The following is a 23,682-nucleotide window of genomic DNA, read 5'->3' on the forward strand; positions in this document are numbered from 1 at the left end:
GGAAAGCAAAGACGTTTCATTCAATTATCTTCTCAATAGGTTTCCATAGCAATGGCTCTTTACGCAGGTCAAAACTTTCTCGGTGGAAACAAACACTGGGCTGCCCGCAGGCGGGCGCGTGTGCGTGTCCCCCGCCACGACCACGGCGGAGCCACCGGGCTGCCCGCAGGCACTCGACATGGAGGCCGGCGGCGGGGCTGCGTCACACATCACCCGAGCGGCCTAGCGGGCTGAGGCAGGGGCAGATCGTTGTCAGACGAAAGCTCCTCCACGGCCAAGCATGAGGCAGCGGAGGTGACGCACTGCGTGCACTGCTCGCAGTTCGGCTTCCTCGTGAAAGGCGGCCTTCACGCTGCCCAGCACCCAACTGCCAGGACGGAAAGCTCCTGCCAGCGGCTCGGAGGAGCACTGGTTCCCCTCCTCACGTGTCCCAGGCGGCGCTTGGCTGGCCTCTCGCTCCCATTGTGAGGGTTATTGTGGGAGTTTCCTGCCCTACTTCTCTCGAGGAGGCTGTTTAAAAGCAGCATGAATAATTTGGCTTTGACTAAATCGGGCCTCAAACAAGTGACAACGGGACCGTACACATTCACTGCTTCTTTTTGATTCCTGCAAGCACAGGGTATAAAGAAACGGGTCTTAAATGAGGACATCTCGAGTATGGCAAGCTTTTACTTCTTCCTTTTTTTCCTTCCAATGCTCCTTTCCATTTTTAACCGACCCAAAAGGAACAATTTATTCCGTCAGTAATTAAGTGCAGCCTTTGGCATCCTCACTTTAGGGTTTTGTTTGTTTTCTGCTTTGTTCTCCTCAGTTTCTGCCCTCTCCTTGCCTCACGTCCTCTGGCAGAGGACTCCTGTTTCTCTGCAGAAGAGCTTTCAAATATCTGCCAAAGTTAATTTGGGCACCCTGTCAAGTTGCCAGAATCAAATATGACAGAATTTAAGCCCCCCCATCCATGACCTGGAGTGATGATTTAATAACCTCCTGCTTTCAGAGCTTGACCTGTAGTTTGGATGCGGTAGGGGAAGAGGATTAGGAAATCTAGCGTTAAAAACTACTGGCAAAGGCCAGTAGATTAGTGTACCAAAGGGGGCAGAATTTAGGCTTGCATGAACTCTGCTGTAAAATGAAAGCTGTTTTTAAAGACTGCTGTTTTCAGTAGAAAACACTGCTGAACATGGGGACACCAAACTGCAGGCATTCTCCCAGCCTTAGGCTGATGCGGAGTTCAGGCTTATTCTGCAGGAATGTGACCAGCGTTACTACAGCACATCCACTGCAGAAAATCCTTAAGAACAGATTCAGTCAATAGTTTCTCCTACAGGGCTGACAACATGCAGATAACCACTTCTGTTCTGGCTTCACTGGCTGGCTGCTAACAGCCTCAGAGAAAACCCCAACTACTGAGCAGCCTGCAACTCCTCCTCTGACATCCACAACAAGCAACCAAGGAGTCGGCCAAACTGCATGCACTCACTCAACGTGGGAGAAGCTCGGTTTAAGACGTGCACCCTGCACACGTGGAGCACACGACAAAGATACTCACTCTGGAGAGCAGCTGAAGCCAGGAGCTGAGCACGCAGCTGCCAGAGGCACAACAGCTCCCCTGTGCTGGAATGCAAAGCCCCCGAGCAATGCTGCCCCATACGCATGAGCTGCTTGCCAGCATCTTCTGCTTCGTGAGGCTGTTTCTGCTCAGCTCCCTGCTCTGGCAGAGTCTGGGATTTTGGTATTCAGGATCATTGGGTAGAGAACGTTTAAAATGTACTGAGCTGCAGGCTGAGGAGTATAGCTGGACAAATCATGGCACTTGATATGAAGTATGACCATTTACTTGGTCAGCAGTGTTCTTGAGTGGTACAGATCTAGAAAGAGCTGGTGACTCATGCAGAAGTTGGCAATTCATAACATTCACTGGCATGCAAAGGTGGCAAGATGCCTGTGAAATGCCACAAGCATTACCCCATGCATTATTTTGTGTCCTTCCTTTCTCTAGTAGCTGCAAATAAAAAAGAATCAGTACACAGGTGTGACTGTACCTCATCCTGCCTGTATGTAGTGCTCTTGGGTCTCTCACCCACTCTTCTCACTTTCCGGGCAGTTCTCTGATGCACCACGTTTGAAATTTGCCCAGAGGCTGCTGGAGTGAGCAGTGAGAGCAAGCAGATCTATTTCCCAAGAAGGAAAATACACAACTTCCCCTCTGCAACATCCCCAGTTCTTCTGAAAACAGGATGAGAGTCAGGATGCAGAAGCCTGAGTTCAGGGGACTGGGTTTAACCTGGATTTCCTGGCAAACATGCAGAGCTCATCAGTTTGTCATGTAGGCCTGAATACTCAAAAATGGGAACAGGCTAAAAGTTGGATTACATTGTTTTAAATGCTCTGTTTACAATTATGAGAAAACCCTGCTCAGTCCCCTGCCTGGGTAAACATCCTTGGGGTGTTGCCATCACTTTGAAATAATAGGGATTGTATATACAAACACATCCCCAGATCAACATGCTATGGGGACAAAGAAGGAATAGTAACTACTAAGAACACACTTATTGCCTATTCGCTACAGTGATTATTCTTCTAGCAAATCAGAAGTCAGTGTGTCTAATAGGAGCACTTGCAGTTCTGGGGAGACTTCTGTTTAAAATGAAATGTCATGGATAGAGAGAGATGCTGCTGCCACTTTGCTGGAGGCAGACTGAGAATCTGTGAAGTTACACCAGCACCACATCTGATGCTATGACTGCAGTTTAAAAGAAGGAAATTTTGGAACGGGCAAAGGGAAATGAAATTAATTATTAAGAGAAAAAAACAACTATAAACACCTCATTCCATGCCTTGCATTATTTGCTGAATATTATATGACTAGGAAGCCTGCCCAACTGCTTCATTTACAGAAGTAACTCTAGCATGGCCAAAAACTCAAAGCAATTGTGAGCTGAAGCTTGAACAAACATTACTTTCTTTTCTGCTCTTTATTGATAGCTTTCCAGGCCACATCAGTACCCTTGGCGTTACCCTCCACACTCCTTCACATGAATCTCACAGGCCTTTGCTACAGTGAAGATTTTTCTCTCCTTGTCAGAATCAATCAAACAAAAAGCATCTTTGGTAGGGCATTTATAATGTATAGAGCAGGTCCATATGTGCAGTCTTTATTTGTTCCTGTCAATTAACAGGAACAGTGTTGCCAGCAACAGAGGAAGGTGGCATTGCCCCAAATGCCTTTCGGAGGGACAACCACTTGACAGCAAGCATGCTGTCTCCAGGCTCGTTTAACCCCTGTTTGCCTCCCTCCAGGCACTACGGCTGTTCTTCTATGTTACAGCAAATCACCCACTAGACAGAGACTTGCTCGGCAACTTGCTGGACTGAGGGGACCAACTAATTTCATGCTGGCTTTGAACAGATGGTAATAATAATGACCTGGGCAGTATGGTTAGTAAGACTCAAGGCAAGACCGAACATACACTGCCTGTCCACATAAACGGGATTTTTTCCTACCACAGGGCATCAAGGCTAATCTGTTTTCACTGTGGTGCACAGTGGAGCCTGTCAGACTTTCTCTTCAATCGGGCACCACAGAAAAGGAAAACCATACCAAAGGTTAAAACAAACACAGTTTCTTCCAGACTCTCTCAAAGCCTCTTTCTGTCTGGAATCTCTCAACTGTCAAATTAAACAACCATCCAGGTGTGTTATTTTAGAGCTTTAGATCCTGGTAGGGTTAAGCTGCAGGGTGTGCAAACAGCAGCTCTGGGTGAGGGAGCTACCGGTGACTCCTGCAATACACCGGGCCACTCGCTCTCGCCTCCTCATCCTAACAGGAGTTTCTCTCTTTTTTTTTTCACTTTCTGAAACAACCCGCTCATGACACCATACGAACAACTCTTCTTAGCTTACCCTAGAAAAAAGTTTGTATTTTCAATACATGGACATGTAATTTTTTGTTGGCCAAGCCTTTACTTGGGCTTTGGAAGAGTATGCACAACAACAGATTTTTCAGCTCCAAAAAGTCTGGATGGGCATTTTGGGACAAATCTTTCTAATTCAGACCTCCAAATCTGTTTCTGAATATAAGAAACCAATGCACATATACATCCAGTTTCATGTTTGACAAAAACGGAGTCTTCTAACAACAAAAGAAGCTTTGTAAAAGGTTCGCCCCAGATCTATCACACAACAGCGGTGGCCACAGAAGCACTGTCCCCAAAAGGACAAACTTCCTGTCTCTTGTAGCATGCCCATGCAGCAAAATTCAGCTGAAAGCCATAAATTAGACAACGCACACAAAAAGGCTCTAGTTCTGACACATCCTCCCCCCAAAACATCAAACTCAGCATCTTAGTAACAAGTACAGATGGCCTTAAAATAGTCATTTTTCAGCAGATCAATTTTATAACCTTTCCCTCCCTGGAAGAGGGCTGAACTGACACGGGAATGCCTCTAAGCTAGAGAACTGAAACTAGCATTGATGGGCGGGCTGCCACTAATAGGCACAGGCCTGTATTGTTTCTGCTTTGATTATTTTCTATGGCATCGAGTAGATACTTGTTATTTTCAACACTCTGCCCAGTTAGCATCCATTACGTTGGCTTGTTTTCTAAAGTGCAAAGTTTTGATCTGACCTCCCCTGTGGCAGTTTCACATATCTGATTGGGTTAACCACATGCATCTCTCAGTTGACAGAAAAATCCTCAAAAAGGACACCTGCATTCTTGATAGGTCTACAAAAATCATAGGTCTCTTCCACCACAACTAAGATAATGAAGTTAATTTCCTTTCAGTGAAGTAAATGGGTACTCTTGGAATATAGTCATTCAGAAGATGTTTCTGTAGATACTGTCTCCTTACTCAGCTATTTGTGGTACAATACCTACACAGAGACACATTTTAGGAAGCTGGCTAGAACTTGTAAGAGGAGTTTATTCCCAGTTGTGTGCTGTCCTTCTGTGAGATTTTATCTCATCATTATCTGAGGTGGGATAATGATGTTGTTTACCCATGGGGAAAGCGCTTTGAGACTGAGAGAGAAGTATTATGATTATAGGATAACCTTGGAGGCTTACTTCCCAGACTACAGTACTCACCACGTTCCCATCCACTTGGCATTTTTGGTTTCATTACAATGCTACACAGGGAAATATCCTTGAAAAGAACTTCTCCATGTTTCAATATCTGAAGCACCATTTTTAAATCTTAAGCTTGTAGGCTTTCTCTCTTAACAGCACATCAAATGGGGGCAGTGATGGTACCAAGGTAAAATTCACTCATTTTCAAAACAGCCTAAGATGGATAAGGTATCTACCTCAAGCAAGCCATCCACTGCTTTCTCTGTGAGTGACGAAGAGAGACAAGGCACCTCTAAAACATAATTCATCACTTTCCAAGATCTTCAGCATGAATCAGCTTTTAGACGTTTTTGCAGGAAGCTCCTAAAGAGCTGTTCCATACCAAACACCTGACTCCCATACGGCCAACACTCAGTGAGGCAAGTCCCATGCACCACATCTACTGCAGCTCTCTCTAGAACTGACGCTGGTTCTCCTGAATGAGCAAGAGCAAGGGCAGCAATTTTATAAAACCTTCCTGTTATGGTCCAGTGGTGAATCATGACTCCGCTAGAAGCTATTCAAATGCGAGACTGTAAAACTTTACTAAATAAAGCACCTCACATTCAGATCTGGACTCCGTGCACTGCCTCTGAACTAGTCCAGCTGGCACAACCCTACGACATGCAGGCAATTGGAAATACAGTGTCAGTTGTCTTCATGCACTAGTGCACGTTACCCTTAGCAGTAGGGAACTGAGATCTTGGGATCAAAGGAAGGAGGTGCAGAAAACAAGCACGCATTGCAGCAGGAGGTGACAGTAAACAGAAACCCTCTCAGTCCACACAGAGAGCTTTTTATTAAGGACTGCTAAAATTAAAGTTCCTTTTAACTTGGTTTTTAAATACTTCACTCCCTTGGCACCTTCTTCAAAAGCACAGTTACAAACCCAGGAGTGCACAGGAAAAGGAAAGTGGTTTAAGTTTGTAGCTCTCCCTTCCTCTAGTCTATCTTTTTTGGCTGCATTTAGGTCTAGCCCCGGAAAGTTATTTTTAAACAGGTTTAATTTGCAGAGAATGTGCAATCAGTGATGTTTCTCAGAAATGACTACCAGTTTTATCAGTGTATGCATGTCCCAGGTGCACACAGAAGGGAGAAAAGATAAGTCTCCCTTGATTTTAAAAAAATAATAATAAAATGCCAAAAGAGGAGAGAAAGAGCAGGTTCCAAAATGGGAACCAAACATACTAGAGGCTGGATCTTAAATCTTGAAGTACCAATGCAATTTTAAATTAATTTACCACAAGGAATAAGAAAACACCAAATTTCCCCTCTCTTTTCTTGCCTCCTGTGCCCTCACTTACTTTCTTTCAGTGTCTGGTGTTGACGCGGTGCTGCTGAGACCCAGTGACTCCTGCAAGAGAAGACACACAGCAGTGAGAGCAGACACGAGAGCAGCCTTTGCCCAGTTTATGCAGAATATCAAATTAAAAAACAAACAAACAAAAATAGATGACCAAAAGCAAAGTGTTTACCTCAATTTGGGATCTCAGCTGTAGAGATGTGGGGCTGGCATCAGGTTTCTCCTAAAACAGAACAGATGCCAGGTTAATAAAATGTCCAAACACCAGGAAGAAGAAACTGGAAGCGGAGAAAAAGTAAGAAACAGGATAACAGAACCTTGGGCTACCTCAAAACCTGCTGAATGGGAAACATTAACCTCTCCAGGAGGAACCACTCTCTGGATACATTCTGAAATACTCCAGCAAAAGGTAATTCCATTCCTTATCACTGGAGGTTACATAAAAACGTAAGACTGCCACACAGAAGGGATTCAAAACTTAACAGGAGGAACAAGTTGTTTTCTCTAAATGGTCAATGCTTAAAAGATGCTCATGGAAAAGGCCTGTTACTCTTTTCCGTATTTCAGAATTCCCCCCCTTATGTATTTATTAGTGATTTCTTGTTAAGCCACTTGGTGTCTCTAGGCTCTGTACAGGGTTCTAAAAAGGTTAAAGTCCCTGACAAACATCGGGGACAGACTGAAAGCTCAGGATCTGTTTCTGTGAACAGACTGCATGAGCCCAAACGTACTTGGCTAGAGCAGACTGTGACTACATACACATCATGAACCATTCCCCAGCCTTCTAACCATTGGCACCTGTGATACAAGATTTACAAAAAACATAATTTACAAATGCTTAGCTACAACAAAAATATTGCTGTTTTGAAACTTTAAGTTATCATTTATAAAGAATAATAGATAATAACTAAGTATGAAAGTAGTATTTTTCACTAAATATTGTCTATTCTAAGCCAGACAGAAAATGCCAAGTCAGTTCACTGCTAGATACAATAACCATTTTCCATAGCCCAGTGTTCAGGGCGTTGCTCAGTGACAGTGCATAAGAGCCAGGAACAATGCCTACAACTTTTGGGTCCCAATTATCATACTAACAATGTGGCGAGAAAAAACATTCACAGGCTTTAGTTTCTCAAATGAATAAAATAAAAAATGAGTTTCAGAAATTAGGCAGTTGAGGTTTGGGGTTATGCATCACAAAACATCCTCTGGTGAAAATACCACTATCAACAAGAATTTTCTTCATGCAAGTATCTGTATTTCCACTACAGCTGTGGATTAAGAAGATGCAAATACACAAAAGATGCAAAAATTACACTATACCATCACACAACTTATTAGTTAAATTCAAGCAGAATTTCTGACCATTTATTTTAAAGAGTAATATGCAGGAAAAACTCAGCATTGAAAGAGCATTTTCTTTTAACGGGCTGAAAATACCAGGAGGATTCTGCTCTGTTTCAGCAAAGTCTGTTTTTCACACAGAGATGTGCCAACAGGATTGACTTCAAAGCACTTTCCCCCAAATATCTGGGATATAATCAGCTACTCCAGGACCCAGTCACTGAGGCTCCCTTCATAGTCAATAGAGAGGCAGCAACTCCTACAGAATAACTCGCCTGGCTGTCTCCCGATGCCTCAAGTCAGACGAGGTGAGTCCCACTCGTGGTATCTAATTTAAGACTGTTAGCCAGCTACCTGAAAGGCACCTAGCATTAACAATGAGTCTGGCTGAAGTCAGTGGGAAAATTCCAACTGGAATGATGGAACAAATTACAGTTATTTGTCAGGACGGAGAGCTGCAATTCACTGCTTGATCTGCATGTGAAACAGTGGGGGAGCCTGCTTATGGCCAGCTATTCTCAACCAGCTCTACCCCTAGGGAAGTCAGTACTGCAACCAAAGGGCCAGCGTAGCTGAGTAAGCAACCACAGTCGTCCACATGCTCAAAAAAAAAAAAAAGACATTTATTTCTCAATCCTGGAGGTCTTTCTGTTCATGCATTCCTCAGCCTACACATAAACCTCTTATCTCTGTGAAATTGTACTTCCTATGCCCTTTGTTTACCAAAAGGGTGACAAAATGTTCTTAGCATTTAATACAAAACGGAAAAGTAGACACAATTTTCTGGAAATGCAGCCTTTTAACGCTGAACAGGAAATCGCCGCTAAGTGCCATGAAGTGGTGTGGGATTAGCGCTCCCAGAAAGTTTGCAAGGGCAGAGGAGCCCAGCCTGCTGACGGCCCCGGCAGCCCGAAGGACACAGAGTGGCTCATTGCCACGTGCTTGGTATTGAGCATTCAAGGCTGACATGGGGTCATTGCCCAACTCACGGGTTTTGCCTAAACATGCGCAGTCTGGGTATCTGCTTTTGCTGATCCTACAGCACAGAAAGGGAACTGAAGTCCTTGAGTGGAAGTCAGCACCACAAGGGGACCACATCCACTCTCTGGCAGCCCCAGCAGGGCTCCTTCTGCAGTCAAGCAGAAGCTGGACCGAGCCCAGGGAAATTCCACAGATGCTCACAGATCAAGGAAGTGAAATTAGCCATTTGGCACCACGCATCCCTCTCTTTGTCCTTTGGCTCTGTCAAAATGGAATCCAAGAAAATTGTTTGTCCAGGGAGGACCGCGGGCACACCGCTGCAGCCCTCCTCGCCCACTGGCCCACCCTGGCCTCGCAGCCCGCAAGGAGGAAGGGAGCAGAAGCCCCGTGCCCCGGACACGTCTCATTCACGGGCACCTCATTTGTCCACTGACTGGCAGACAGCTGAGAAATGGAGCATTTGACAAGCTATCACGTCTTAAAGTTTCATGTAGTCAGGAAGGAGAACCCACTGTGCATCCAACATGCCTTTAGATCCCAACTTCTCAGCAGTAAATATTCCACTTTCTGATGATTTATCTGTTGCCTTAAGAAGCTGCCTGCTGCATTTTTTTTTAATACTGCAGTTTTCGTAAATTATCATTTACAAGATGCTATCTGGATTCCCAAGGCCTTATAAAAGTCTTTTGCTTGAGCAGTTGCTCGTGAATTTGTAGCCTGAGATTGCAATTAGATGGAAAGTTACCATTTTCAGCCTAAAATGAAAACTATTCAGATGAATAGCCAGCTGCATCCTGTGTAACAAAATCCTAAAAAAAGCTGACTGTATTTGCTTTCTTTTTTTCTCACTGTCAAGCCCACCCTGTTTGAACAGGAGCAGTTTTATATGATCAGGATGACTGGAGGACAGAAGCAAGGACAACTCTCCTCTTCCTCCTCTAAAACTTTGCAGTGCTGGAATGCAAAACACCCGACAGTCCTGTATTACTGCGATTATAATACCTACCCCCATTCTACTTCCAAAAGAATGATGTTTTTGCTATTACTATTTAGACAAGAAACCAAAGGAAAACACTTAGGAAAATATTACTAAATGACTGAACTTCTGACACAGGTTTTTATCACAGATCACAGAAATTTTATCAACCTGGACTAATTCTATTTATTTAGGTTAAAATCCGTTAAACCTTACGCACAAATCCACAGGTCGCGTTGACTTTAATACATCAAGATCAAAGCCTTTTTTCTATCAAGGACTAACTCTAGAAGGTTGAGAAAGCCTTATATTGTTGGCATGCTATGTAGCACGCTACATCTTTTAAAAAAATATTTCCAAAGATTGGTTTCATGAAAGTACATCTTTCACCATTCTGAAGTGAATCTTAAAAATGAAATATGGGAGAGCTTGGGTTTATAGAAGACGCCGCTGCAGTAACAGCCACCGCTAGCCTGCATTTCCAGCGCTCTGGTCTAGACGAAGCAGGCATCAGGGCGATCGGCATTTTCTGTCCTTGCAGCCTGCTGCCCCATACAACTGCCCGCCACGCGGATCCACGAAGCTCCTCTGCTGCGTACCAGACATTCATGCCACTTGCACACTAAGCAAGTGTTTGTGCAGGAAATCTACTGATCTGAGAAAGTACCTGCAGACTCCTTAAACTATGTGTGATCAATCCAGCATTTTCCAAAAGCGTCTGATTTACTTGAGTGATTTCTGGATTTAAGGGGTCCTTTCTGAAAGACTCACTGCACACAGACACTATCGATGTATATTGCACATGTCCCTTACACTGTATAATTCACAGCACCTGCGATTTGAAGATTCTAGGCAAATGGAGATATTCAGAAACTGTATCCATCTCCCAGGAAATCCCATAAGAGGGAAGGCCCATAAGAAGGAAGGCCCATAAGAAGGAAGGCATATGGTAGCTTAACAGCGGTTTGTCCAGCTCCCCTCTAGGTCCAAGGTTATCACCATACTGAACCTCAAATACCGATTTTAGGGCCAGAGGAAGCTGATAAAAATTAGTAATTCTAGCAGACAAGGGAAGGTGAGTGGGCACAGCTGTGCCCAGGTCTTGCCCCTGGCTGCGCTGTGGACGCTGCCGAAAGTGGCCACCGAGCTGAAGGGGTAAGGCTCAGCTGGTCTGGTGCACGAGAAGTGTGTCAGTGATTTTTTTTTCTCCCAAATCTCTCATATTGAAAGAAAAGGCGATTTGTGAGCTTAATGACCAGGAGTTGTGGTTTATGCTTCAAGCCTTAAGTTGATCGCCTCAGGGCCCAAGAAAGAAGCTTCCTTTACAGGTAGCTTTCCTGTTTACTTTGTTCACTGTGTGATTTATCAAGTCATTAGGTTGCAATTTCTCTTCAAATTAAATAATTTCGAAATAATTAATTTAAAAAATCTTAAATAATTTCTAAATAATGTCATTTCTGTTTTATATGCTATCATCCTTGTAAACATGCTGAAAACCGTCTTACTGTCTTTTATGAATTAGGCCTGAGAAATGCATAGGGGAAGAAAGTATTAAAGCACAAAGCGTACAGGGAAGAGGCTTGAAACACATTTCCTGACTGTAACGACAGGCGCTGAATTCATGAGGGACTTTTCTTCCTGCTGTAACTTCAGTTCAGTTGTTCTGAGTGCAACACAAGAGATAAGGGAAATCTCTGCCTATCTGAAGGTATGACTGTTCTGCTACTGAAATACACGAGCGTGGTGGAGGAAAGCATCCAAATGGAAACCTGGGCACCCAGAGCAGGGCTTGTGCGTTCTACAAGAGGGCATTTGTGTATTTTAATTACCTCAGCATTACGCTTCATCTACGTTCGACACTACAACTTCGTCCGTTTAGGAAATTACATTTATTGAATGAATCCCTTACAATTAGAAATTCATGAACCTCTTCACAGCTTCTACCACAGGAGCTGTATGCATCTAAATTATAAATTTAAACACTCCTGTGCAGATCCCAAGACAGGATTAATCTCACTCTGCAGACAGCAACTGTGAAAAGTGAGACACGCACAAGTGCTGGGGAAATTTAGTGACATAACCAATGGAAAAGATGACTGAAGTGCTCATAAATTTTTAAATACTTTTAGGAAACCATTTCCACAGGTGTAAATAAAGCACCTACAGCAAAAGAACTTCTGCAAGAAAGTTCTGAAAGTCTCTTCCCCCAAACACCCTCCCTGTTTGCTCTGAAGGCGCACTGCCTGCTCCAGTCTTGCTCCTGGAATGATTAACCACCACCGCCACCACATCTGACAGACAGCCAGAGCACCACAGGTCTCTAAGCATTCATTTTGCTCGGAAAGCAGTTGTTCTGCCTGGAGTCCTCCATCACACATCACATTTCAGGCTCTGCAGAGGTTCTGGAGAAGGTGCAGGCAAGCCTGTGTGCAGGGACCATGCAGGTACACAGGTGCTTAATGGAAATTGCCTAGGAGGCACTAGCCACGCGTCACGGAGCAGAATATAGAAGTAAAAAGCCCTATCCCCGTGGCTACTGCCTCAGCAAGTATTTGAAGGGATTACCCGGCTCAGTGAGCTTCCAGGGGTACAGATCAGTAGAAGTCCCGTTTTGAGGCTCAGACTGCTGCCTCTGGTCCATCCTTCCACCGGAGCCATTTTGGTGGAGAGAGGAGAAGCTCGTTGCTAGACTGCTCCTACACGTCAGGGCCAGAGCTGACACACGCTAAACGATAACATCCTGCAGCAGCAGCAAAACGCTGGACCGAGGAAATGAACTATGTGGGAGAAATGGTTAAAAAATGGGATTTCAACCAAGTAAATACTTCTACACATGAAATAACAGTCCAAAAGTCTCAATGCCTCACAAACAACACAGATATAGGCCAAATCTTACCTTAACTACTGATGACTGTAGCTTCAGAAAAAACACGCCGCTACAGCACTCACGTGCCTGCTTTTAGCAGTAGGCATGAAAGAAAAACCATGCCTCTTGGCTTGATGCAGGTGCTGGACCTATCGAATGTAACACGTCACAGGGAGCAGTGCTTGACATTCTCCCCTCTACCAACAATAAAAGCACAAGTGGTTGTTTTTGTTTTTTTCCCCAAATGAAATACATTGCATTCAACACTAAGGTTGGAAGCCACAGGGGCTGAAAAACATTCTCCAGTGATTTTGAAAAACATAATTCATTAGTAATTACAAAGGAACGACAGCCTTTGTAAAGCTCTGTAACAATAAAAAGCTATGCAGAGCTAACTCATAAATCCATTCGTAACAAACAGAGTCTGAACCCAGTGAAATTACAGCGCAGACAGAAAAAAAAAAAAACAGCAGCAAAAGGCTTCAGAGAAAGGAAGGTCGATACAAGAACACAGCTTTCTACAGTGGGAAAATCAGATACATTCTGATCAATTTTCCAAACAAGCTGAAGCAAGCCCAAAGCTACGGTAGCTCTCTCTGTGCTAAAAATGTAATAATGTAAAGGCATATATATGCAACCGGGGCACTGCGGGTCTTTGATTGATGTATTTTACACCCATTACCCAAATACTAAAATGGTAAAACTTCTACGCTGGTGTAACTGCATCTGCACTAGAGCTGTTGCTGGTATAAATAGGACCTGCCATTTTTGACTAAAAGTCCTGATGTCTGTCAGCATTAACAGCTAAACTTTTCTTGTTCAAGTATAGCCAAAAAATACTTATGTGAGGAGAAACAGTGATAGAAAACAACACAAAAGAGGTGGGGTTTCAGGAAGGACCTGAAGCTCGTGAGGGTGTTCATGGCACTGGGGACAACTGTGATCTTTCAGGTGGATGAAAAAATAGCCAAACACATCAGGAATGTTTAAACACGAAGTGAGAGGGTAAGCAAGCAAGCACACACACAGCTTTGTTACAGTGTGCTCTGCGGTGGGAGCAGCCTGGGTGGGCAGATGCAAAAGCTGTGGCAGCAGCAGCACAGGGGACAAGCTGGGGCCGGAGGACCAGGCTTTGTGCCCAGTGTGTCCCCACAGAGGGGTGCTGGCACAGGACAGGTACCTGCACACGGAAAACAGGGATCTGGCGTCTCTGTGAACTGCACGCTGCCCCCGCCCCTTGCTTTCCAGCAACTACATGGTCAGGAATTTAGAGTGGTTTTGAAGTGAAACACTAACAGTGTTGCAGATAAGGGGACAAGAATCACAAGCAGCTCCTCATCTTTAGAGCCACAGAATATTCCAAACCTCTCGTGAGTATCAACAGCTTTGGTCAGCTTTTATGCACCTTTCAAATTCAAAATACCAGTATCCTGGTTATGTTCTGTCTCCTTTTGTGAAACATTTCTCAGAACTTACTGATTTTTCATTTCCATGTATACAATGCTGTACTACATTTATTATTAAGCTTATTCACCATTTTCCCAATTTTTCTTCAGTATTTTCAAGAAGAACAGAGACATGTTTTGGTTTTGAAAACGTGCAAGGAAAGAAAAATAGAGTCTTAGGCTAAGACTGATGCCTCAAGGAAACTTCTACAGCCGTACTATAAATCCTCTCAAACAGACGTGCCATGGAAACGCTGGTAACACAGATCCACTCTAAGCTGTATTGGTATTGATTATGCATTTGTGCACCTACAAGCCACTATCCATGCCTGCAGCAGACAAAATTTCAGGTGATCTATATTGCAAATGAATACAAGCTTGTGAGTTGAATCAACTGCTAACACCAAAATCCCAGGGATTCTGGTGAGTTTGGTTGTTATTGTGGTACTGCTATTTTTACAAGCATACTCACACTTTGACATAATTCATTATACTAGCTAACATTAAAAAAAACACACCTCTATGTTGTTTTCGCTTTATGTTGTGCCAAACAGTAAGTTACCAATGAATTATTCAGAAGATCTGTAGCAGAAAAACTACAGTTGACTTTGATTCGCTAAGGCCTTAAAAACGTTGGTGAAATTCTGGAGTAGGCAAATAGGAAGAAAGCGCTATTCATTAAAAAATCCACAAAGAAGGTTTTTTTGTATTGCCACAGATGCATGGGGTACCAGCAATCAAGTCCTTCATTTCATGAAAAAAGAAATATTCTGCATTACTTTCATTCTGGGAAAGCTGTGATTTGCTTTACTTGGGGAAAAAGGAGATTGGTTAAAAAAAAAAAAAAGTTACAGAAGTTACCCAATGGAAAACAGGACATTTTAGTTTAAAACTTTCCCCTCCAGCTTTTTTCTTCCCCTCTCTCTAATTTATGTCATGCTCATAATCTGCAACGCATTTTATGTCAGAAATATCCATTATTATAGTTGCTGTCATGTGCAGACTGGCTACTGCAGTGAAGTGAGACAGTTCTCCCATCTCATTTATTTGAGCCACCTCACCTTACAGAGGCTCAGAACAGCAAAACACATTTGAAAGAGATTTGCATCTTCCTATTCCTTCTGTTGGATGCTTTAGCTATGTTGGGTGCCAGCCTTACTTCTGTGACCACCCCGCTTTGGGGGGCATGTTGGCAAGGGGGCAGAAGAGCTCCACAGCCAGGGTACTGCTATCGGGCCACGCTCTTCAGTGCTTGCCTTGCGACCTACTCCTGGCTTCATACTCTTGGGGGAAAATCTGCACCTATATTCAAGCTGCTGATTTTAAAAGGTCTGTATATAGAGAGGCATGTACACGTATTTTGCGTCTTCTTTTTAAATGGGAAACTGAGCCTTCCAGAACATGACTAAAACCTTTATTCAAGAAAAACTACCATATTTAAGACTTTCTCACATCCAGCACAGAATTACTGAAAGTTTTAGTGCTACTGCTCAGGAAACAGATTTTTTTTTCCTTTCAAAATTTTAGGAAAGTGCAACTGTCCAACGGAGAACAGGAACAGAGGTAACAGAAGAGTACAACGGAGGTTTAAGCTATGCAAGTAGGTGAACCACATTACCCCACATCCCCAGTGAGTAGTCTTACTGTGAGGATATGCCTACATGCACATATACTGGTTTTCTATTCTTTCCATGAAGAGATTCAAACAGCCTGATATACTGATACGACGCAGAAAGAATTAAGTCAAAACTTTTGTGTAACATGGATTCTTGCTTTCCAACTGACAGCAGAACTACACCTCTTTTTTTTTTTTTTTTTTTTTTTTGCTTTCAGGTTACAAACACCATCAGCTACAAGCTCAAAAATACAGAAATCCTGAACTCAGAGCATCGCAACTCTAGCCTTCAATCTAGTCATTTTCAGTGGTTTAGACTCAGTAGACCTTTTCTGCTGATTTGCACTTTCAGTTTAATTTTTTTTATCCAGTTTTGCTCCCCTTAGCAACTCGTGTCCATCATTCCATGAGGAGACTGCAGTCAGACATCCATGACAACATGAGATATGCGTTTGTGTCATCATTCAGAAGCAAGGGGTTCATGAGGTATGCCCCCCATTTAAGATGCTCTGTCTGTGGCAAGAGCAGAAATCCAACTAAGAAAAGGTTTTGAAAAGTTTAATATCAGAAACTTGTGTCAGCAAAAAAATCCAGTCTCTGCTAACATTTTTTTTTTTTTATTACAATCAGCTCATTTCAAAGAAGCAGTTTGTTTCGAGATCCTTTTTAAGAAGGCACACTTGAAGCAGAAAAGAAACTGGTCACACTGGTAAATGCTTTAATATTTTTTTTTCTTCTTTTAAAATCTGACATTTAAAAACAGAACCAATGTTTAACTTGAAATCAATCTGATTTTGTTTCCTACATAGGCATGTGAAACTGACCACCCCAAAACTAAGCTGGACAATATGAATCCATTCCCTAGAGCTATGCACTGAAGTGTTTGCTCTCAACCTGCATAAACGCACTCCAGGAATGTGAGGGGGAGCGGAAGAGAGACAGAGGTTGGTAGTTGGATGCTAACTTCAAAGCCTCTTCGAAAATGAGGGAGAATTAATTTCTTGAACAAGGGAACTGAAAACAAATTAACCATATTAATGCAAAAAAAGGGTTAGCCCACAAATTGCTAGTCTCTATTTATACCTCCTCCCTGCTATAAAAACTGCCTTTGATAAAGAGACTTTCAAATTAGTCATTTTCTCTTTACCTTTGAAACTGAAGCCTGTATTTGATGGATGCTTTGGGCCAGACCCTTACTGATTGAAGCCTTCATCACTGGCCGTCACACGATGATTATCATCAAACTGAATTACAAATTAACTCTGACGCATTGTATTGTATTTTTAGGCCCAGAGATGACATGCAAGGTTGTTCCCATCAGAGTGAAAAAATATTACTGAAGCCCAATAGCTGTTTGGCACATCGCAGTGTATTTACAAACAAGGCACGCAGCATCCTGGTTCTCCGAAGACCTCAGGAGCACAGCCTCTATCTCAGTATTTACAGGAAAGGCAGCGGTCTCTGTGACACGAAGATAAAGCCAGCTGGGGCTCAGACACTTCAGTGAGCATTTGTCTGATAATGTTAAGGTAGTTATTATGGACTTCTACACAGTTATGATAGAAATCTGTATCTACACAATTATTGGTAGATGGATTCTTGACTGGCTCTTTACATTTAAGCAAAGACTGTGGCTAGAAACTCTTACGGCATTGGTTCTTATGCTGGTAAGGGGTTAAACTGACAGCTTCAAGCAGGCAATTAACCCTTCCTGCTGCTGAGCCAGCTCCAGCCAGTTGTGAAGCTCAGCCGTGCCGCTACACGGGCATCACCAGCGCAGGGTTTTGCCCCGGCATGCCCACCAGACAGCAGAAATACAGGCTTCAGTGATTCTCAGATTCAGTAGGCAACACACATGGCCCTGTGGATCTGTCATACAGCTGTAGTGAGGGGCACGGGGCTCAGAGACGTCCCCCAGCAGAGGACAGGAGGACAGGCCCCTCTCCCTGCTTCGAGGCCAGGCCCAACTCCCGCTCCCCTCAGCCCAGTGCCACGCCGCCTCTGGGCTAGTGCGCAACGGCAAGGCCCGGTTTTGCTTTGTGTCTGTGTGGTTTTACACGGCGTGGCAGTCATCCCGACACAGAGCAAGTCAGGACCTCTTCCATAAAAAAGGCTGACTGCTGAACAATGAGCAAACCTAGCACTAAAAGTGTCTGGGGAGAAAAAGTAACGATGCCAGCGTTAGGTGCTGCTTGCATACAGCGCGTTTGGGCCTTGGCGAGCAGCCTTTCTTCTGTGGCCACTGAAACTCAGCCCTGCGAAATCTGCCAAGAGAGCTGCCACTGCTGCTCCAGGCAAATCATCTGCAGCCATCATCCACAGCCATGCACACAGAATGAGGAGTGCTCCAGCAAAACCTTACAAATGCTTCTCTCCCACACATTTTCTCCCTGCACAGCTACAACACATATTCACAACTCAGCTGGTTGGACTATTTTACTCCTGAAGAGGCAACTACGAGCATCCCAAGTTGCACTCCAGCCTCTCTCTCCACCGGACCATGGGCAACACTCGACTTTAAGGACACAAGAACTGGCCAAGCAGAAGCAGGTGAAGCTCAAGCGCAGCATGGACTTGTGCTCCAAGAGTCACCTGCAGCTGTTAGGTGTTCAGCGGCCCAGCGGGTCCAAGCAGCACATGCACTTCATTCCAGCAAAGCCTGTACAAACTTTGTACTCGCTGACGCAGCTTCTTAGTCACCCGACCCACTCAGTGTCATATTTTACTATTAAAGGAGCACTGCTGTCACAGTTAATCAAATTATGGTGTTAAAAATGCTGACTTGCGTTGCTTTTAACTTCTGTAACTTGTCTTCCTAATGTCCATGAAGTGAAACATACACCTCAGCGACCAGTAACCATTTCTGTTTGGAGGCCCTTTCCTAATTGCACTAAATGGTGTCTTTACACAGACTATCCCACAGCGCAAGAGCTGGCATGATTTGCGGGGATGTTCTGGTGGACTAGGCAGAACTAGCAAATCCAGTCAGTGTGCCTCACCTGTGCTGGCACAGGGAAGGTTCATCCCTACACATGCCTCAGCAGAACTGAACAGCTGGATAATTGGAAAGAATCACTGAATCACGCAATGGGTTGGGTTGGAAGGGACCTCAAAGACCATCTAATTCCAGCCCCCATGCCATGAAAGAGACCACTAACAATCAACGAATGCAAGAAGTGCCTTTGTAACCCTGGAGCACATCTAGAGCATGCATTCTCCACATTAGGCCCAGTTGATTTAATGGCAATATAAATGATGTCTTTCGCTGTCTTCCTGCAGAAACTTGGGTCTTCATCGTGACTCCTACTCCACATAATTAAACCAATCATCTTCTGTATGAACATTGAACAGAAACGGTCAGTCCAAGAACAGAAAACCAAAAACCCAAAGGACAAGTGAAACACTACAGGCAACCAAATAACAAAGCACCAGACTAGAAGTGATAAAGGAAATGCTGAGAGCTGGAATATATTGTAAAAGTTAAGACCAAAGCAGACTGTACACTGCAAACCTCAAGGTAAGAGGTGTTGTACCAGACCTCATCCTGGACAAAGATAAAGCATCTGGAATAAAGAACCATCAGCAGAACAACTGACAGAAACAACCAAATGCACAAACCTCTCAAACAGAAAGGCAGCAAAGGTACAGAAGAAACATAGTACTCATAAATACCATGTCCAGAGACCCTCACTCCCCTTAACAGCATTGCAGTATTGCTATGAGCAATGATAACTCTCAATTACAGCCTAAGAGAAACAGAATTCAAAAGCTTTAGACAGTTGAAGCCTACTGAAGTCAAATCCCTACAGTGAATAAATTGCTGCCAAGCACTTGCGTGCTGCTTTGTCACTGCTGGCAAACCGCATGGAGCAGACACATCGCAAGCTGCCTGATTGCAGCAAGCAAAGGGTTTGCTGAGGGAAGGGAGCGTGCTATGTCTTGTCTCATCTGCCCTCCCAGCACAAACCTTACACATGCAAAACCTGGCGAACAAATGACCAAACACCTTGCCTTTGCAAATGCCTTTGTGTAAGCGTTATGACTCAGTTTGCTGGTAGGCTTTCCAACTAAATTAATTTACTGTGGTAAGGAAAAACTGAGCAAAGTAAAATTTAAGTTGTACAAACACTTGCAAGAGTTTCTAAATGCCTTTTTTTTTTTTTTTTTCAGCCAAGACCTGCTTGTTTGGGCAGGTGCTACCAGTGTTATGGGAGCGTCCACGGTACAAATTCCTCTGTTCAACCGCCTTCACGAGGGAAAGGTGCCCTGGCTTCTGCTCAAATCACAACACAAACAAAATGACTTGACTGAAAAAGTTTCATTTTTTTTTTCTGCCCAGGCTCCCCTTTAAGTACCTTAGTTTTTTTCCAGGCTATGATCCTAACAGGGTTTAGCTACAACAGCTGGAGGCTCTCATCAGGGCATAGACCATTTCTTTAAGAGTTTTTTTTGTTTCAGTCCCAGTTCTAACGCAAAAACTGTTCCTCAGTATTATTTTGCCTCTTATTTAATGTTATATGAACTTTGTGAATATGTGCAAACCAACGGTATGCTTACAGTGTCTTATATTACACAAGATTTTGTTAAAAACAAGCCCTTCCTTAAGCATGCAGAGAAAACTTTACACATGCAGTACAACCAGCACGTGACTCTGACGCAGTGGTTTTAGACAAGGCCATTTCTTCTCACAAGTTCAATCAAGACAGTAACTCTAATTACACAAGTTGGTATCACAAGTACTTGCTGATCAGTCTGACACTGATACATTGTATTTAACATTTTTTTCTTAATAGAATCATTAAGGTTGGAAAAGACCTCCAAGATCATCTGGTCCAAACATCCCTCTACCACCAATGCCACCCACTAAACCATGTCCCTGAGCACCACGTCCAACCTTTCCTTGAACACCCCCAGGGACGGTGACTCCACCACCTCCCTGGGCAACCCATTCCAATGCCTGACCACTTTCTGAGAAGAGGAATTTCTCCTAATTTCCAACCTGCAATTCAGGCAAGTTTCCCTGTAAAAATTCTGAAAAAAAAAAACATTTACATTAAGGTGTGTAAAGCAACAGTTTTCCTGTAAAGATTCTAAGAATTGAACAGGCTTTTGCCATACATACAGCTTATATTCTGTAAGCTATTAACAATGTTTATTTTAAGTTTTATTTTAAGGCAGGAGGTACAGACTGTTCTTCATTTCCACATTTAGTGAAATAAAAATAATACATTAGCAAATGTAGCTGAAACTACAAAGCAATCTCTCATATGCTACACCAGGCTTTCACAGATTATCAACAGGTCCTGATACTACAAATTCAATCAAGTGTATTGCAATGTACTTAAGGTGCTACTTACTTCTCTAAAGGTACTAGGGGTGTATATACTTCCATTGGCTTTCAAACCAACACAAGACACACAGTGCAGTTCATCAATATCACATATTTTCCCTGTCTTTCTAGTCTGCTACTCATTTAGCTTAATCCATGACCCTTCTAACATATACATTTTGAATATTGTCTTTCAAAGACATCCAGGGGTTAGGACAACAAAGTATTTAACCACGTGCCCATCAACAGTACTCACATGCTTAACTTTTGGCATGTTTTTGCATGCTTCAGTGGATGGAGACCTGATCCCACATACAGGGTACAAGCGGTAAGAGTACAAGTTTGTAAATACTCTAAGATACTTTCATTTTTTATAGAATGGAATTGTAGTGTCTGTAGAAACTGCAGCTTCCATGTTTCACAATGCATAATCTACAACTTCTACACAACCAAACTTTTAGAGGATAAACAGATCTTTAATCTTTTTTCCAGATTGAAAAACACTCACTGTCCAAGCATGTCCTGAGACTCTTTGTCAATTCATAAGATCACAGAAAGAAAGACGACAAGACAGTGAAAACCATTCAGTGCTATGAACGAGTGGGAAGCTGCAGCAATGACAGGAAGATTACCTGAAGCCAGTTTCATTATTCACCATTCCTCATAAATACATGCAAATATTCACACCTAGGAATACTCCTCACACATTAGAATTCTGTGAGGGTTCCTATGATTGCCAAATTGCAAAGGAGGATGTAACGGATTTTTTTTTAGTCTTGAAGGATCTATTTCACTTCTGAAAACTAGAAATGCTTCAAATAGGAAATTAAAAAAAGTCAAAATCAATCCAACAACTATTTTGCTGTTAACTTTTTCTTAAGTACTCAAAGTAAATGATGACACTGGACTAGATCCATCAGTTCTACTTGTAATCATTACTGATTTCATTTCATTCTTGTGTCTCCCTGTCCTTGACTACTGCCAAATTCTAGCTCCCTGTAAAAAATGCTTGGCAAACGTATATACTGAAAGAGAGGCTGACATGCATCTCGCTATAACTTTAAAATGCCAAAATTTAAGCTTGAATAAGCTGAGAGCGCTCATTTGACACAAACATTATTCTTACACTTTAAAAAAAAATAATTAACTGCCTCTCAACTTTCAGCTTGAATTAGACACTATGAATTAAACTCAACTTAGCTTTCTATATTAACAGCCTTATTTGCTCACTCCTCCAATACTGTTCAGATTTAACTGAGAAACAACTTTCAACAGCCCAACACTACATGTTTCAGAAAGCAGTAAATGGATTCTCACAACTTGTGCAGCTGCCCCCCACCTCGCCAAGGCCTTGACATGCCTGCAAGGATTGAAAATGCTGCTACTGTTGTTTAGGTGCTAAAATGTGAGGTTATCTCAGTAGATCACTCCCACTCCAGCTGCTTTGCTGACTATGCAAGACATCTGCAGTAAAAACTGTTCTTCATGGCCTTTGCCTGTTTGCTACTAAATTAATCTGTTTTCTTTGCACGTCCTTGGCTTTTCTAACACTTGCAAATGCTCATCTTTTATACCATCCCTTTCTATCCCTTCAAGTCTGTGTTAGAGGACAAAAACATTTTGAAGTTTACTGAAAAAAGAAAAACACCAGCTGGTCAGAATGAAAAATATGAATGATCCATTTACTTTAGTATCCTGAAAATCACTTTCTTAGTAGCAACAAATGTATTTGTAATGATTATTTTCAACAAACCTAAAAATAATGAAACTGTCTTCATTAGTCCATTTAAAATAGGCGGAGTTACAGAAATAAGACCACTGAAGTTTCAAGATACAGGCACGCATGGCTAATTGAAGCCTGTCTCTCTCTTTCTGCATCCCCACCTAACTCTGGGCGTTCTACAAGTCATAGATTTTGGTGTGTCCTCCACACTAGGGAAAGAGGAAGTAAAACTCTTCAAAGAAGAGAAAAAGTCCCCTCTAGATTTGTCTTCTGCATGTTATGCACTTTTAATGCCTCAAGCAATTTGATTTTTAGAGCTGTTTTTACTATGTGCCATCCTACTCTCTGTGCGACCTACTCCCAAGGGATTTTTCCACAGCTACAAACTTAGAAAAGTGATTTATGTGGTGACCATGAAACATACCATGCACTGCTATTCCCAGGAAGAATAAAAATAAAACAAAACCCACTCAACCTCGAGGATATGCCTCCCACCAGGAGAGCAGGTGGGTTCAGGTCTGTTGTACTGCTTTGAACTCTCCTGTTTGTACTGCTGAAGAGAAAACAGCAGCTCTGTAGGCAAAATTGGAAAGAGCACACTGTGATGGTCAGAAGAGACTATGAAGTAAAGCTCAAATGCACAGGAGACTATTTCAGAAGATGGTGCTCCTTGGGTGAACAGCTTGAGACAGAATCAGCAACGTCGTCTTGATGCATCTGTAGATTACATTTGACAATATTCAGACAGCTGTGGTCTCCTAATGGACAACGAGGCTCCTCACTTTCTGCGAGAAGCTAGCTCAACGCAGAACTGAGTGACGGTGCGGTAGGTTCATCCAGAGAACCTACATGGAAAAAAATTGACTCTTCATTATTTTCTTGTGCTCTTCCTGCAAATACTCTGAAAAAAAAAAAACAACAAAAAAAAACTCTCGAGGATTTAGGAGACTAAACTGGAATCACTCAGGCTATTGCATCAAAAAAAAAACAAA

At 42.9% G+C, this 23,682-nt stretch overlaps 1 protein-coding gene across 10 annotated transcripts in view; it reads right to left on the bottom strand.

Moving 5' to 3' along the window:
* The window catches only part of LOC118244027 (SAM and SH3 domain-containing protein 1-like), a 562,909-nt gene that overhangs the window by 57,230 nt on the left and 481,997 nt on the right, over window positions 1-23,682 (bottom strand). For all 10 annotated transcript variants that reach the window (XM_035538690.2, XM_035538691.2, XM_035538692.2 and 7 more), the window contains 2 exons: window positions 6,584-6,634; window positions 6,413-6,462 (listed from right to left, as the gene is read on the bottom strand). In XM_035538690.2, coding sequence (XP_035394583.2) covers window positions 6,413-6,462; window positions 6,584-6,634 — 101 coding nt within the window. The remainder of the gene's footprint in view (window positions 1-6,412; window positions 6,463-6,583; window positions 6,635-23,682) is intronic.

The sequence above is a fragment of the Cygnus atratus genome, chromosome 3 (genome assembly GCF_013377495.2).
Source record: "Cygnus atratus isolate AKBS03 ecotype Queensland, Australia chromosome 3, CAtr_DNAZoo_HiC_assembly, whole genome shotgun sequence".
NCBI lineage: Eukaryota > Metazoa > Chordata > Aves > Anseriformes > Anatidae > Cygnus > Cygnus atratus.